Here is a 17,802-nt window from a genome sequence, read left to right as displayed (position 1 = left end):
CCCAGTTGCTCAAGAGCAACTTCAGCTGAAGAAAGCTGCCTTGCCAATAGCACCCCCACTCCCTGAGAGCAGCCTGTGTTCCAAGCCTGTGTGTCTATGCAGGGGTATAAAAGCCAGGGGCTTTCACCCCAATTCAAGACAACTCTGTAGAGCCCTTCCAGCTCCAGAGGGCCTGGGATCAGGCTTTGTTGTGATAAAGCACAGCCCAGCTTCTCGCTCTACCTAATCCTGCTTCCCTCACTCCCCAATAGGAGTGGGTCCCAAGAGCTCCGCCCAGTATACTTCCCCTGTATCTGAGAGTCTCCTTGCTTAGGAATACAACCTGCAACATGAAGCAAAATAATAAAACCACAACATAAACAAACAACAAAACAACAACAACAAAAGGCTTACAGAAGGAAGACAAAGAGATCAGCCTAGAAGAGAATATAACACAGAGAGAGAAGGCACCCTTTATAATTGCTTCCAGCTACGGAACACCTTAATAAGAAGGTATCAATAAAACAAGAGCTCAAAATTGAGATAACAAAGCAATCAAGTGAGATGAAAAGGGAACCTGCTGACCTAAGGAAAGCAACTGAGGATCAAAACAACATAACTGGGGGAGGACCTTCAAGATGGTGGAGGAATAAGACGTGGAGATCACCTTCCTCCCCACAAATACATCAAAAATACATCTACATGTGGAACAACTCCTACAGAACACCTACTGAACACTGGCAGAAGACCTCAGACTTCCCAAAAGGCAAGAAACTCCCCACGTACCTGGGTAGGGCAAAAGAAAAAACAGACAAAAGAATAGGGACAGGACCTGCACCTCTGGGACGGAGCTGTGAAGGAGGAAAAGTTTCCACACACTAGGAAGCCCCTTCACTGGTGGGGACGGGAGGTGGCGGGGGGAAGCTTCGCAGCCTCAGAGGAAAGCGCAGCAACAGGGATGCAGAGGGCAAAGAGGAGAGATTCCTGCACAGAGGATCATTGCCAACCAGCACTCACCAGCCTGAGAGGCTTGTCTGCTCACCTGCAGGGGCAGGTTGGGGCTGAGAGCTGAGGCTCAGGATTCGGAGGTCAGATCCCAGGTAGAGGACTGGGGTTGGCTGCGTGAACAAAACCTGAAGGGGGCCAGTGCTCCACAGCTAGCCAGGAGGGAGTCAGGAAAAAGTCTGGACTTGCCTAAGAGACAAGAGACCATTGTTTCAGGGTATGGGAGGAGAGGGGATTCCTTCCCTGTCTGCCCACAGAGGGCAGAGCACCGCCTAAACAAGCTCCAGAGATGGGCGCAAGCCACGGCTATCATCGTGGACACCTGAGACGGGCATGAAACGCTAACGCTGCTACTGCAGCCACCAAGAAGCCTGTGTGCAAGCACAGGTCACTATCCACACCTCCCCTCCCGGGAGCCTGTGCAGCCCGCCACTGCCAGAGTAGTTACAATGTCACGCTGTTACAATGTCAAGCCGGCCTCTGCCGCTGCAGGCTCACCCCACGTTCCGTACCCCTCCCTTCCCCCAACCTGAGTGAGCCAGAGGCCCCTAATCAGCCTCTCCTTTAACCCCCTCCTGTCTGAGGGAAGAAAAGACACCCTCAGATGACCTATATGCAGAGGCGGGGCCAAATCCAAAGCTGAACCCCAGGAGCTGTGCGAACAAAGAAGAGAAAGGGAAATCTCTCCCAGCAGCCTCAGGAGCAGCAGATTAAATCTCCATAATCAACTTGATGTACCCAGCATCTCTGGAATACCTGAATAGACAACGAATCATCCCAAAATTGAGGTGGTAGACTTTAGGAGCAACTGTACACGTGGGGTTTGCTGTATGTGAATGACTAATTTTTGATTTTTATGATGATCTTAATTTAGTTTTTAGTGCTTGTCATAATTGGTGGATTTGTTTATTGGTTTGGTTGCTCTCTTTCTTTTTTTATTACCTTTTTAATTTTAATAACTTTATTAATTTTATTTGTTTTTTTCTTGCTTGCTTGCTTTTTTTTTCCTCCCTTTTCTTCTGAGCCATGTGGCTGACACTTGGTACTCCAGCCAGGTGTCAGGCCTGAGCCTCTGAGGTGGGAGAGCCAAGTTTAGGACATTGACCCACCAGAGATCTCCTGGCCCCACATAATATCAATGGGCGAGAGCTCTCCCAGAGATCTCCGTCTCAACGCAAAGACCCAGTTCCACTCAACAACTAGCAAGCTCCAGTGCTGGACACCCCATGCCAAACAACTAGCAAGACATGAACACAACCCCACCCATTAGCAGACAGGCTGCCTAAAATCATACTAAGTTCACAGATGCCCCAAAACACACCACTGGACGTGGTACTGCCCACCAGAAAGACAAGATCCAGCCTCATCCACCAGAACACAGGCACCAGTCCCCTCCACCAGGAAGCCTCAACAAGCCACTGAACCAACCTTACCCACTGGGGGCAGACGCCAAAAACTACAGGAACTACGAAACTGCAGGCTGCAAAAAGGAGAAGCCAAACGCAGTAAGTTAAGCAAAATGAGAAGACAGATAAATACGCAGCAGATGAAGGACCGAAGTAAAAATCCACCAGACCAAACAAAGGAAGAGGAAATAGGCAGTGTACCTGAAAAAGAATTCAGAGTAATGATAGTAAAGATGATCCAAAATCTTGGAAATAGAATGGAGAAAATACAAGACACGTTTAACAAGGACCTAGAAGAAGTAAAGAGCAAACAAACAATAATGAACAACACAATAAATGAAATTTAAAATACTCTAAAAGGAATCAATAGCACAATAAGTGAGGCAGAAGAATGGATAAGTGACCTGGAAGATAAAACAGTGGAAATAACTACCACAGAGCAGAATAAAGAAAAAAGAATGAAAAGAATTGAGGACAGTCTCAGAGACCACGGGGACAACATTAAACGCACCAACATTCAAATTATAGGGGTCCCAGAAGAAGAAGAGAGAAAGAAAGGGACTGAGAAAATACTTTGAAGAGATTATAGTTGAAAACTTCCTTAATATGGGAAAGGAAATAGTTAATCAAGTCCAGGAAGTTCAGAGTCCCATACAGGACAAATCCAAGGAGAAACATGCCAAGACACATATTAATCAAACTACCAAAAAATTAAATACAAAGAAAAATATTAAAATCAGCAAGGGAAAAGCAACAAACAACATACAAGGGAATCCCCAGAATGTTAACAGCTGATCTTTCAGCAAAAACTCTGCAAGCCAGAAGGGAGTGGCAGGACATATTTAAAGTGATGAAAGGGAAAAACCAACAATCAAGATTACTCTACCCAGCAAGGATCTCATTCAGATTTAATGGAGAAGTTAAAACCTTTACAGACAAGCAAAACCTAAGAGAATTCAGCACCACCAAACCAGGTCTACAACAAATGCTAAAGGAACTTCTCTAGGCAGGAAACACAAGAGAAGGAAAAGACCTACAAAAACAATTAAGAAAATGGTGGGCTTCCCTGGTGGCGCAGTGGTTGAGAGTCCGCCTGCCGATGCAGGGGACACGGGATCGTGCCCTGGTCCGGGAGGATCCCACATGCCGCGGAGCGGCTGGGCCCGTGAGCCATGGCCGCTGAGCCTGTGCTCCCGGAGCCTGTGCTCCGCAACGGGAGAGGCCACAACAGTGAGAGGCCTGCGTACAGCAAAAAAAAAAAAAAAAAAAAAAAAAAACCAAAAAAAAAAGAAAATGGTAATAGGAATATATATACTGATAATTACCTTAAATGTAAATGGATTAAATGCTCCAACCAAAAGACAAAGACCAGCTGAATGGATACAAAAACAAGATCCATATATATGCTGTCTACAAGAGACCCACTTCAGACCTAGGGACACATACAGACTGAAAGTGAGGGGATAGAAAAAGATATTCCATGCAAATGGAAATCAGAAGAAAGCTGGAGTAGCAATTCTCACATCACACAAAATAGACTTTATAATAAAGACTGTTACAAGACACAATAAAGGACACTACATAATGATCAAGGGGTCAATCCAAGAGAAGAAATAACAATTGTAAATATTTATGCACCCAACATAGGAGCACCTCAATACATAAGGCAAATGCTAACAGCCATAAAAGGGGGAATCAACAGTAACACAATAATAGTAGGCGACTTTAACACCCCACTCTCACCAATGGACAGATCAACCAAAATGAAAATAAAAACAGAAACACAAGCTTTAAATGACACATTGGACCATATGGACTTAATTCATATTTATAGGACATTCCATCCAAAAACAACAGAATACACTTTCTTCTCAAGAGCACATGGAACATTCTCCAGGATAGATCATATCTTGGCTCACAAATCAAGTCTTGTTAAATTTAGGAAAATTGAAATCGTATCTAGTATCCTTTCCGACCACAACGCTGTGAGACTACATATCAATTACAGGAAAAAATCTGTAAAATATAAAAACACATGGAGGCTAACAATACACTACTAAATAACCAGGAGATCACTGAAGAAATCAAAGAGGAAATCAAAAAATACCTAGAAACAAGTGACAATGAAAACACGGTGACACAAAACCTATGGGATGCTGCAAAAGCAGTTCTAAGAGGGGAGTATATAGCAATACAATCCTACCTCAAGAGACAAGAAACATCTCAAATAAACAACCTAATCTTACACCTAAAGCAATTAGAGAAAGAAGAACAAAAAAACCCCAAAGTTATCAAAGGGAAAGAAAATGTAAAGATCAGATCAGAAATTAATGAAAAAGAAATGAAGGAAACAAGAGCAAAGATCAATGAAACTACAAGCTGGTTCTTCGAGAAGATAAAGAAAATTGATAAACCATTAGCCAGATTCATCAAGAACAAAAGGGAGAAGACTCAAATCAATAGAAGTAGAAATGAAAAAGGAGAAGTAACAACTGACACTGGAGAAATACAAAGGATCATGAGAGATGACTACAAGAAACTATATGCCAATAAAATGGAAAACCTGGAAGAAATGGACAAATTCTTAGAAAAGCATAACCTTCTGAGACTGAACCAGGAAGAAATAGTAAATATAAACAGACCAATCACAAGGATTGAAATTGAAACTGTGATTAAAAATCTTCCAACAAACAAAAGCCCAGGACCAGAAGTCTTCAAAGGTAAATTCTATCAAACATTTAGAGAAGAGCTAACACCTATCCTTCTCAAACTCTTTCAAAATATAGCAGAGGGAGGAACACTCCCAAACTCATTCTACAAGGCCACCATCACCCTGATACCACAACCAGACAAAGATGTCACAAAGAAAGGAAACTACAGGCCAATATCACTGATGAACATGGATGCAAAAATCCTCAACAAAATACTAGCAAACAGAATCCAACAGCACATTAAAAGGATGATTAAGTGGGGTTTATCCCAGGAATGCAAGGATTCTTCAACATATACAAATCAATCAATGTGATACATACCATAGTAACAAACTGAAGGTAAAAACCATATGATAATCTGAATAGATGCAGAAAAAGCTTTCGGCAAAATTCAACACCGATTTATGATAAAAACCCTCCAGAAAGTAGGCGTAGAGGGAACTTACCTCAACATAATAAAGGCCATATATGACAAACCCACAGCCAACATCATTCTCAATGGTGAAAAAGTGAAACCATTTCCTCTAAGATCAGGAACAAGACACGATTGCCCACTCTCACCACTCTTATTCAACATAGTTTTGGAAGTTTCAGCCACAGCAATCAGAGAAGAAAAAGAAATTAAAGGAATCCAAGTCAGAAAACAGGAAGCAAAGCTGTCACTGTTTGCAGATGACATGATATTATACATAGAGAATCCTAAAGATGCTACCAGAAAACTACCTGAGCTAATCAATGAGCTTGGTAAAGTAGCAGGATACAAAATTAATGCACAGAAATCTCTTGCCTTCCTATACACTAATGAGGAAAAATCTGAAAGAGAAATTAAGGAAACACTCCCATTCACCATTGCAACAAAAAGAATAAAATACCTAGGAATAAACCTACCTAGGGAGACAAAAGACCTGTATGCAGAAAACAGTAAGACACTGATGAAAGAAATTAAAGATGATACAAACAGATGGAGAGATATACCATGTTCTTGGATTGGAAGAATCAATATTGTGAAAATGACTATACTTCCAAAAGCAATCTACAGATTCAATGCAATCCCTATCAAACTACCACTGGCATTTTGCACAGAACTAGAACAAAAAACTTCATAATTTGTATGGAAACACAAAAGACCCCAAATAGCCTAAGTAATCTTGAGAAAGAAAAATGGAGATGGAGGAATCAGGCTCCTGGACCTCAGACTATACTATGAAGCTACAGTAATCAAGACAGTATGATACTGGCACAAAAAGAGAAATGTAGATCAGTGGAACAAGATAGAAAGCCCAGAGATAAACCAATGCACATATGGTCACCTTATCTTTGATAAAGGAGGCAAGAATATACAATGGAGAAAAGGCAGCCTCTTCAATAAGTGGTGCTGGGAAAACTGGACAGCTACTTATAAAAGAATGAAATTAGAACACTCCCTAACACCCTACACAAGAATAAACTCAAAATGGATTAAAGACCTAAATGTAAGGCCAGACGCTATCAAACTCTTAGAGGAAAACATAGGCAGAACACTCTACGACATAAATCACAGCAAGATCCTTTTTGACCCACCTCCTAGAGAAATGGAAATAAAAACAAAAATAAACACATGGGACCTAATGAAACTTAAAAGCTTTTGCACAGCAATGAAACCATAAACAAGACAAAAAGACATCCCTCAGAATGGGAGAAAATATTTGCAAATGAAGCAACTGACAAAGGATTAGTCTCCAAAATATACAAGAAGCTCATTCAGCTCGATATAAAAAAAAAACAAAACCCAATCCATAAATGGGCAGAAGACATAAATAGACATTTCTCCAAAGAAGATATACAGATTGCCAACAAACACATGAAAGGATGCTCAACATCAGTAATCATTAGAGAAATGCAAATCAAAACTACAATGAGGTATCACCTCACACCAGTCAGAATGGCCATCATCAAAAAATCTACAAATAAATGCTGGAGCAGGTGTGGAGAAAAAGGAGCCCTCTTTCACTGTTGGTAGGAATGTAAATTCATACAGCCACTATGGAGAACAGTATGGAGGTTCCTTAAAAAACTAAAAATAGAACTACCGTACGACCCAGCAATCCCACTACTGGGCCTGTACCCTGAGAATTCCATAATTCAAAAAGAGCCATGTACCACAATGTTCATTGCAGCAGTACTTATTATAGCCAGGACATGGAAGCAACCTAAGTGTCCATCAACAGATGAATGGATAAAGAAGATGTGGCTCATATATACAATGGAATATTACTCAGCCATAAAAAGAAACGAAATTGAGTTATTTGTAGTGAGGTGGATGGACCTAGAGACTGTCATACAGAGTGAAGTAAGTCAGAAAGAGAAAAACGAATACTGTATGCTAACACATATATATGGAATCTTAAAAAAAAAAAAGGTTCTGAAGCACCTAGGGGCAGGACAGGAATAAAGACGCAGATGTAGAGAATGGACTTGAGGACATGGGGAGGGGGAAGGTTAAGCTAGGGCGAAGTGAGAGAGTGGCATGGACATATATACACTACGAAATGTAAAATAGATAGCTAGTGGGAAGCAGCCGCATAGCACAGGGAGATCAGGTCAGTGCTTTATGCCCACCTAGATGGGTGGGATAGGGAGCGTGGGAGGGAGACACAAGAGGGAGGGGATATGGGGATATATGTATACATATAGCTGATTCACTTTTTTATACAGCAAAAACTAACATAACATTGTAAGGCAATTATACTCCAATAAAGATATAAAAAAAAACCACATAACTGCCACATGAACCATTTAGAAACAACACAGAACTAAATGGCCACTGCTTTAAACTGAATTACCAAGATGACGTAATCACAGTGAATGAGCAGGGAAAAGACCAACTCTCAAACATAAACAGATATAGAAGATAGATACCACCAGAGAGGGCTAATTGCTGTGCTGTTCTCTCAATAAAGAGAGAAAACGATTAAAAGATAAAAGGCAAATTTGTTTCCTTGACATGGGGAGAATAAGTAAACTCTCCAGATCTAAAAGCACACTTGTTGCAGAAAAAGCTGTTAAGAATATTCAACACGATTAATACAGCAGCCATGAACTCTCCATAAAAATACTACCATACAACAGAATCAACCAATTAGGAGTCAAATCAAAATAATGAACTCTGGAATGGAGACACTGTGATAAAAGGGTGCTGACTACTGTATCCATTTAATATAGAACAGATTCAAACTACTATGGGATTATAATTACACAACAGGATGCTACACTGTAAAAGAAGACATGGAGGGGAGGAAAGATGGGGAGAAGTATGCAAATGTCATCATTTATAGCAGAGAAGCCATATATACCATCAGAAATTGAAAAAATATATATTTGAAAGTCAACAATTCTTTTTGTTGAACTCTAATTTCTCTTTTCTCCATTCAATTCAGTTAAACTACATTTTATATGTACATGCAACTTCCAGTCCCCACCTTAAGTAAGCCTTCCATCACAGCCAGCATGACTAATGGTAGCACAATCTTTGTACATTTCTGTATTTAAGTATGATGCAAGCTGAAGTTTACCGGGTCAGCTATAAAGTGGTCTTGCCAAAAAATGTTTAATCTGAATGTAATCAAGCCTTTAGATCTAACTTTCAGTTAAAAAAAGAGAGTAAGTTAAGTGAGACTTCAAAAAATAAACCAGACAGCCCATAATATGGGACACTTTACAACACACCTGGCCCAGGCTTTTCAAATTCAGTATCGGGAAAGAGGTGGAACGGGGGACTTTTCTAGATTAAAATAAACTAAAAAGATGTAACTGTATGTGTTGCATGAATTTTGATTGGATCTTGATTCAAATGTTTAAAGCAACCATAAAAAACATCTTGGGGATAATTGGAATGATTATAGACTTGGTATTAGATTATTTTAGGAAATTACTGTTAAATTTGTTAAGAACAAAAATGATACTATGTAGGAGAATATCCATATTTCAGGAGAGGCATGTTGAAATATCTGAGTGTAGTGTCATAATGTATGCAGCTTATATTCCGTGGTTCAGGGGAAAATGCAAACATAGCAAAATGTTAATTACTGAACCTCAGTGGTATGTGTATAGGTATTCATTGTACTTTGCTTTCCACTTTTCTGTGTGCTTGAAACTTTTCATAATAAAAAGTGGTGGAGGGACTTAGGTGATCCTCAAAAAATTAAATAATTAAATGAAAGCCCCCCCCACTCCATTTCCCACTCCTTTTTGGATTAAAGAAAACAATTTATAAAGAAATGAGTAAACTAGTAGCATCTATAATATATACTTTATATAAAAAGTAATTCAGTCTATGAATCTTTCTCCAATCCATCCATCTATCTAAAAAGATGTCTGAAGTTATTGCCTGTCAATTATAGTAATTTTTAAAATTTTACTGTAATATTTTTCTTTTGTTTGAATTCTTTATAATGATCACACAGAATGACTTTTCTTTAAAAAAAATATTTCAAGGGCTTCCCTGGTGGCACAGTGGTGGAGAGTCCGCCTGCCGGTGCAGGGGACGCGGGTTCGTGTCCCGGTCCGGGGGGATCCCGCATGCCACAGAGCGGCTGGGCCCGTGAGCCATGGCCGCTGAGCCTGCGCGTCCGGGGCCTGTGCTCCGCAACGGGAGAGGCCACAGCAGTGAGAGGCCTGCGTACTGAAAAAAAAAAAAAAAAATATATATATATATATATATATATATTTCAAAATATTGATTCTAGGTAGTGGGAATATGCAATATTATTACTGTCTTCTTTGTACATTTCTGTATTTAAGTAACTCCCAATTTTAACTGAATTATTTTAGGACTGAATGCAAGGAAGTAAAGACAGTATGTGTGCAAAACTGTTTGAAGAGTCTGACTCTGAAAGGAACAGAGAAATGAGCACCCATGTGGATCAAGGGAGGGTTATTTTTGCTTGAGAAACCTAAACATGTTTTAAGCCGGTAGAGAGAGGTTGCTGACGTAGAATAGAGGAGGATAATGAAAGGAGCCGGGAGAAGGGGACATCCAGAAGTGGGGAGCTGGACCTTCCACAGGAACAAGATGCTCCCTCCATCATAGCAGAAAGGGGACATCATCTGACAGTTTCAATTTCCTCAATGAAGTATCAGAGGAGAGTGGAGGATGGGGGTGTGGGAGGTTTCAGGGTAAAAGAGAAAGTGGGAAGGAGTCATTTCTGTGACAAGGAAAGCAATCCCCCAGAAGAAACTAGCAGGTGGTACTAGAGCCGGTTGAGGCTTGTGATCATCAATTCAACGTCAACCCAGCCAGCCCAAAAGTGTTTTTTCTCCCAGGACAGTCAGAGCTGCTCCATGCTGAAGGAAGGATGCAGAAGGTAGGCTGTGCAGGACAAGTACCAGCCAAGGCAGGAGCTGGAAAGGAGTCTCGTGGCTTCCAGCGCAGGGGCCTTCCTGCTGGACCAGGAGGGAAGGGATGCCTGAAGGGCAATGTGGCAGAAATGAGCTGGGTTGCAGCGCAGAGCGTGGACATCCTGCACAGGGACTGGAGTGGCTGGCAGGGTCACACTGAGCACACGGCCCTAGGAGTGACCACGGGATGTGGGACAAGGCAGGCTGTGATGGTTCAGCGTGTGTATCCCAAAGTCCTGAAGGCTTATGCAAGTCTGGGTGGAGAGGAATACCAGGACTCCACTAAATGAGCCACAGAAGCTCAGGAGCCTCTTACAGAGAGGACAGAAAGTGAGTGCTGAGTCTGGACTCTCCACAGAGCAGGGGCAGTGGGAAGCTACGAGGACTCAACTCCACCTCTTGGCCACACCTAGGGTGTGACCAGGATCCAGCTCCTTTCCAGGGGCCAAATGGAACAGCATCTTTGGGAGAGAGCCGGTTTTCATCAGAGTAAGAGAAAATTAGGAGTTGTTTTTGTTCTTTAATATAGACTTCCAGCACCCACCACTGGAGACTTGGATTCAATAGCTTTAAAAAAAAAAAAAAAAAACTCTCCAAGTGATTCACATTACCAAGCAAGTTTGGAAACCACTGTGTTAAATGATCCTAAAGACTTCGATTGCATAAAAGTAGACACACAGCAAATATGGAGCAAATACTTGTTGAACTGAATACAACTAAGTTTATATTTTTGACTAAGCATCATTAGTAAATCTTCGCATGTCATAGAGAATAGTATTAAAATAGCAACAACAAAAAAAAACCACTCCAGGCTGCTGCACAACCCTCATGAATGTGATTCCGAAGAACCACTAGTGTCACCAAGTGGCCACAGATTCGTGCTTCTCCCTCTCACCCCAACAGGGTCTGACAGTCCAAGTCCTTCAAAGGCTCTCTCTGTCCAACCAGGTAAATTTAGCATCTCGACGACCTAAAACTAACAAATAACTAAGACCACCCACCAGTCTTGTACCCCAACCAGACACAATCTACTCAAACTGTAAGAGAGAAAAAATCCCCTGAGCTACATTCCCGTAATCCTGCAAATTAGGTGACTACCTACACAAAGGTCCTTCCTTCTATCCTACAACACAACATTCTGTCCTCAAACAGCTAATGTTTGGATCAGATTTCTATGGTTTATTGTTATAACCAAATCACCCCAACCCTCTTCCCCTCAAAAACGTGCTCCTAAACTATTTTGAGATGAGAGAATAAACAATGTTTTTTGAACAGGGCCCTCCAACTGAATATTACATTATGGAAACGTGAAATATTTGCTTATAAGGTTATAAGGGGCTTTGCTTTGCTGAGACAAAAACTCAATTTCCTCCTTCAATCATGGAACTCAAAATTTTAAAGACGAAAAGGCTAGAGCATGAGATGTCTCATATAAATTCTTTCTGCTCGGACACTATCCTTCATCTTCCAAGCACTTAACCAGTGTTTATTGGTCCTGCTTCCAACAAGAAGACACATGTTTTTGGAGGCACTGACTGCCGTGGTCAGTGAGCACACTACTTAGTCAAGAGCAGAAAACAGAGACTTATCTTCAAACTTCAACTGACATAACTGTCAACACTCCCCAAAAGCCTATAATAGCATTCTCTTGTTTTTTACGGTAGGTGTTTAAGTTTTCTTTTTCTTTCATTTGTTTGCACTGTATACTAAATGATCCATGTTTATGTATCTATTCATTCTAATTTCTTTGAGGGAGGGTTTCTGTTCCCCATGGACACCAGCAAGCATGCTGCAACACACTAATAGACCTTGTAAAGAATATCAATAGCCCTAAGAACACCAGAAAATATCCCAAGTCCATCCCTTCCCTCCATATCCACTGCTGCCCTCCACCCCAGTCCAAGCCACCACTTAAAATTATCTAGAATATTACAATCGATTCCTGGCTCCAATACCATCAGTTTTTCACCCACCCAAGAGCCAAAGAAATCTTTTTAATCATACAAATGATGCCATGTCACTACCCATTCTAAAACCTTCCAAGGGACTTCCAATTGCATTTAGACTAAAATGAAAACTATTTATCATGGTCTCTCTACCTCCACCCTGGTCCCCCAAAATCTGCTCTCAACATAGCAGCTAGAGGGAGTTAGATCATGTTACTCCTTTGCTTGACACCTTCCAGAAGCTCCCTCAGAGCTTCCGCAGTGTCCACAAAGGCCCTACACAATCTAGAAATCCATTACACTGGGACCCTATCTAGTACCATTCCCACCTAAACTCCTTACTCTTCCATGCTGGAATGTTCTTCCCCCATCTCCCTCACATTATTCATGCCTTGGCTCAACTGTCACCTCCTTAATGAGGCTTCACTGATCACGCTGAGACTGAAAACTCTTCCCCATGCCCACAGTCCCTAACTCCCTTTCCTTATTTTTTTCTCCTGACCACACAGCTGCATCTGACTTAATATAAATTCTACCAGTTTATTTACTGATCCACTAGAAGGCTCCGGGTATGCTCCAGGAATATGGATGGATGCTTCACGATGTATGGAATTTTGATCTGCTTTGTTCACTCTGTATCGCGAATGCCTAGAACAGTGCCTGGCATATAACAGGGGCTTAGTGAATATTATTGAATGAATGAATGAACTGATTCTGCCTTCCCCGCCTACCTTCTCCCACTTGCTCATTCTAGCCAGAATGACATTCTCTCTGTTCCTCCAGCAGGCGAAGCTCATGCCCACTTCAGCACATTTTCTTCTGTGTGTAATGCTGTAGCCCCAACCATTCCACCCCAGGCACTCTCATAGCATACCTGAAATCACCTTGCTTATTCATGAGCCCACCTGTTTATTTTCTGTCTCTACCGCTGATATGGAATCTCCACAGCAGGAGCTTTGCATTTTTCACAGCTGCTTCCCTGGTGCCAGTGATGGGCTTGGCACATAGTAGGTGCTTGGTAAATATCTGTTAGAGGTGGAACCAGCCAAGCTCATGTAGGTCTCAGCTTTTGCAAGTATAAAATAAAAAGAAGATACTCTGACGCTCTCTTTGGGCTGAAGATACTCTAAGGTCTCTTTGGGCTCTTTATAAAATTCTGATTTTTCATTCTTGCAGCACAGTATAGTTTACAAGGAGCCCTCACTTCTGACAGCTCGCACAGAGATCTGGGAGGTAATTCACAGAGTTGTAATTATCCAGCTTTTGCATCTGAAAAAACTGCGACTCTGAGGCTGGCCCAAGAGGCACAGCTATTAAATGGTGGAGCTGGGTCTAAATTCACAACTCTTTCAATGCCAATACAACGAATGCAAAATTAAACAGGATTTTCTAGTCTTTACAAATAGGTTCAAGGAACTACAAATTTGCTGGTTTACTGCACATTCATCCAAAAAAGTATAGAATATGAATTTTTAATTGTTTTCCCCATTTTTCCATGAACATGCTGATAATCTGAGAATGAATGGTCAAACAATGCGAATAAACTTATCCATTCAGGACTTTTCTGATGGTTGAACATCTTGATTTGTATAAAGAACAGTCACATTTGAAGAACACACTCAGATCACTTGTTCCAGCTCACCGGTACTTGTGAAAGCACTGGGAGGTAGCTCTACAAGCACAGCTGCGAGGAATGTCCTACAGCAGTAAGTGGCGGTGAGGTGTGCCCGCACTCACTGACAGTAGAATGACTTTGCTAGATTGTGGTTTGGTTTTCAGAACACTCTGAAGGTCCCGACCCTGTGAAAACGTGGTCCTTGTGCCGAGCACACAGCCGCCCACACTGGCACGGGAGTCAGCAGTGAGGCTCCCCGCTCGCTGTTCCCGCCCGCCCGTTGACCAGGGCGCGGCCAAGGTGCACCGAGGGCAGAGGCAGCCCCGCCGCTCTCCCCCACCCGGGGACCTCGGGGGTCGGGGCAGCTCCCGCCGGACAGCGCGGCGCCGGAACGGGAAGGTCCCGGGGCAGGTCGCCGCGGAGCAGCCGGGGGCCCCCGCGGACCCCGCCCGGACCTCTGGCGCCCGCCTCACCGGTAGGTGGTCAGCAGCGCCTTGTTAACCAGCACGAGGAGGAAGGAGCAGGTCCCGTAGAAGAGTGCCGACAGTAGCTTGGCCACCCGGGAGGGCAGACGCGCGGAGGCGTGGTCCGTACCCGCGCCCTCGGCCTGGCGGCCTGCCGTCATGTCCCGCAGCCGCCGGTCTCGGCCGCACTCCGGCCCGCACTGCCCCAGTTCCGTCCCCGCCCCCGGCCGGCGCGGGAGAGGGCGCGGCCGAAACAGGAAGGGCCACGGCGGGAACCCTGCAAGCCCGAGAGCCCTGCCGGGCGCCCCACGCTGCCGGCGCGGGAGGAGCGGGTTCGGCTGGAGTTCGTCCTCAAAAGCACCACTCTCAGTGTCTAAAAGGAGAACAGAGACGGGTTTGGGAGAGTTTAAAGACCCTACTTTATACTCCAAACTGCTGCCTTGGTGAGAAACGTTAAGACTTAGGGTTTGTTTTGCTTTCTTTTTTTCCCAATATTTTTAACTGACAATTTACATACAATGAAATGCAGATTTTACGAGTCCACAGTCGATGTTTTGACAAATGCACACACCCGTGTAACCACCCAAGTCAAAACATAGAACATTTACATCACCCCAAAAAGTGCCCTTTGTGTCCCATTGGTCGACCCCCCCATTTCATTCTGTTTTCTATTACCCTAGGTTAGATTTGCCTTTTCAGAAAATTCATATAAATGAGCATGTACTCTTTCAAGGCTCTTTTCGCTTTTATTATTTTTGTGACTCACCCATGTTCGAGTCTTTTCATTGTTGAGTAGTACCACAATTTGTTTATCCATTCACTAGGTAGGTGGTGGGCATGTCTTGTTGTTTCCAGTTTAGGGCTATTACCAAAAAAATGCTTCCATGAACATTCGTGTACAAGATTTTGTGTGAACGTATATTTTCATTCATCTTCGGGAAATACGTAGGAGTGGAATGGCTAGGGGTATAGTGGGTGCAAAGTCTCCAGGCTTTTCTTGCCTCTGGGTGCTTTAAGGCAGGTTCTCCCCCTACCCATTTCTTTTCTACATGGGTGCATCTAAACATCGGGTTGTTGTTCATGTTAACTGAAGGAGGGCCTCCCAGAACTGCCTACTCTGACCAGTCTACCTGCTCTAGCATTTTTTCAATTAAATGTCCCATATTTTCATTCTAAATAATTAATTTTAAAAATCTGAAATTTCAACTTCTTAGAAAAGCTAAAGATTTCAAGTTAAATAGATAATTGAGCCTAATTATATCGATGCCATGCAATGGTTTTCTTTTGGAGTCACTGAACAACCAAAAACATTTTCAGTACTGATAAGAACTAAAGCAGAACTTCTGACAAATAACTAGCACTAAAAGAGCCAGAAAGGAAGAGTCTACATTACCCAAAACAGGAAAGGAACAAACACACATAAGACTGTTTAAAATAGAAAATAAATTCATATTCAAGTTGAACCCAAAAATCTGAACTTGGAAGTCATTTTGGTTAATTTCCTCAAAAAGATCAACTGTGTTTCCAGTGAGTCTCCAAATAAGTTTTGGCTGCAAAACAGTCACGCTTCCCCCCACCCCCACCCCACCCCACCCCCCACACACATGCTGCACAGCATGCAGGATCTTAGCTCCCAGACCAGGGATCAACCAGAGCCCCCTGCATTGGAAGCTCAGAGTCTTAACCACTGGACCACCAGGGAAGTCTAAGACTATTTTAAAGTCACTTTTAAAGACAGCCTTAATCATATTTGCATTTAATTTGCTTCTATATACATACTTCCAGGAACTTAAGTCACTGTCAAAATCTCATCCTTACTTTGCTTAAACCACAACTCACACTAAAGAGTTGCTTGTGAAATTCTTTTGCACAAAGCCTGGACAGGCTGAACCTTGCCATTGCAAGTAAACAACTAAAGATCTACCAAAAATAACTAATAAAAAAATTAAATTTGCTTGACTCAGAGAAGTAATCAGGCCCTGAGTGGATTCTATGGGTTTGACCCCAGATTCAACACATCCTGGGTACAAGTGAAATGAAATCCCAGTTGCTGATTACCCTAATATAAAGCCTGGGATAGAGCTGGCAATAGTTTAATACTTTTTTACACCAGTATTTTTAACACTGTAATAATGAAACAGATGAGGAAGTTAAATGAATATCTATATTCTAAAAGGCCATAATTTTAAAGTAAGAAAAAGGAATCCACATGATGGTTCCAACTATGCTAAAATGATGCCTGGAATGAGACTGGAATGAAATATAAAATGCACCAAAATAATGATGGGAGAATGTATGGCTATAGTTGACATTTCTTTCCATCTTTAGATTTTTATATTATGGCTATTATATTTTTAAAAAGAAAAACAAATTATAAAGGGTTTAAGAATGAACATGTACTTTAAACTGTAAATTAAAATAAGTTTTTATTCAAAGCATCTTTTAAAATTACAGCATGTTTATTCTTATGCTGTTAACTCTGCCAAACTACAACTTAGCCATATGAAGCATAAAACACTTCAAAAATCTGAATGTAAACCACATTTTTAAAACAAAAAGCAGTGTTAACACACCTCAAATTTTAGATGCCAATGTATTTTGTCCAAGTATACAGCTTATATCAAAAAAGAACATTTAAAATAATTCTATAGTAAATAGTTGTAATAATTTCTTAAAACTTCCAATTATACAAATAAAAAGTTTGTGAATATAACTATTATAGTTGGCAAAAGCTGACAGGATAAACAAACAAAAACTCTTACTTTTGAAGGCCTTAAATTTTATTATCTGTGAACTGGCAAGTATTTGTATTTTTTAAATTCTTACTGCACTTCCTTCTTTAGGTAAATTCACCAAATTTTAAATTTCCCAAGACTGACGACGCTTTTTAAATTCACTTAAGTGATAATTGAGAGGAAAAATTCTAGAGAAAAATGTTGAAACCTAACCCAAGAAAATTCAGATGCTATAGTCTCTCTTACTTGCTCATAAGTGCTCCAAGTTAAAATTCTATATACCAGATTACAAACAAAATTCTTAAACCATTACAAATATAAATTCTCTTATTACAAAAAAAAAAAAACACAATCCCTCAAGATTTGTAATTTACTGTACAGAGGAATTACATTTTTAAAGTATGTCCTCATCATACACATTAATTGTTACTATCATCTTTCATACTTTTGCTCCATTTCAAGACATTTACGTACCTCCCCTTCCCCATGGCTACATATTTTAAACTATCTGTGTACTGCAACACGTTGGGATTTTGAGATAAAGAAGCCTACATTTTAGATAATG

The 17,802-nt window shown here is 41.5% G+C and overlaps 1 protein-coding gene across 2 annotated transcripts in view; it reads right to left on the bottom strand.

Annotated features, from left to right (window-relative positions):
* SLC35D2 (solute carrier family 35 member D2) overlaps positions 1 to 14,663 on the bottom strand; it is a gene marked incomplete at its 5' end in the record, with an annotated part of 52,407 nt that extends 37,744 nt beyond the window's left edge. For both annotated transcript variants that reach the window (XM_079706341.1, XM_079706342.1), the window contains one exon: positions 14,512 to 14,663. In XM_079706341.1, coding sequence (XP_079562467.1) covers positions 14,512 to 14,663 — 152 coding nt within the window. The remainder of the gene's footprint in view (positions 1 to 14,511) is intronic.
* Between the last annotated feature and the right edge of the window lie 3,139 nt (positions 14,664 to 17,802).

The sequence above is a fragment of the Hyperoodon ampullatus genome (assembly GCF_949752795.1).
Source record: "Hyperoodon ampullatus genome assembly, chromosome: 6".
NCBI classification, from domain to species: Eukaryota; Metazoa; Chordata; class Mammalia; order Artiodactyla; family Ziphiidae; genus Hyperoodon; species Hyperoodon ampullatus.
This window is presented reverse-complemented; position numbering and strand designations above follow the sequence as displayed.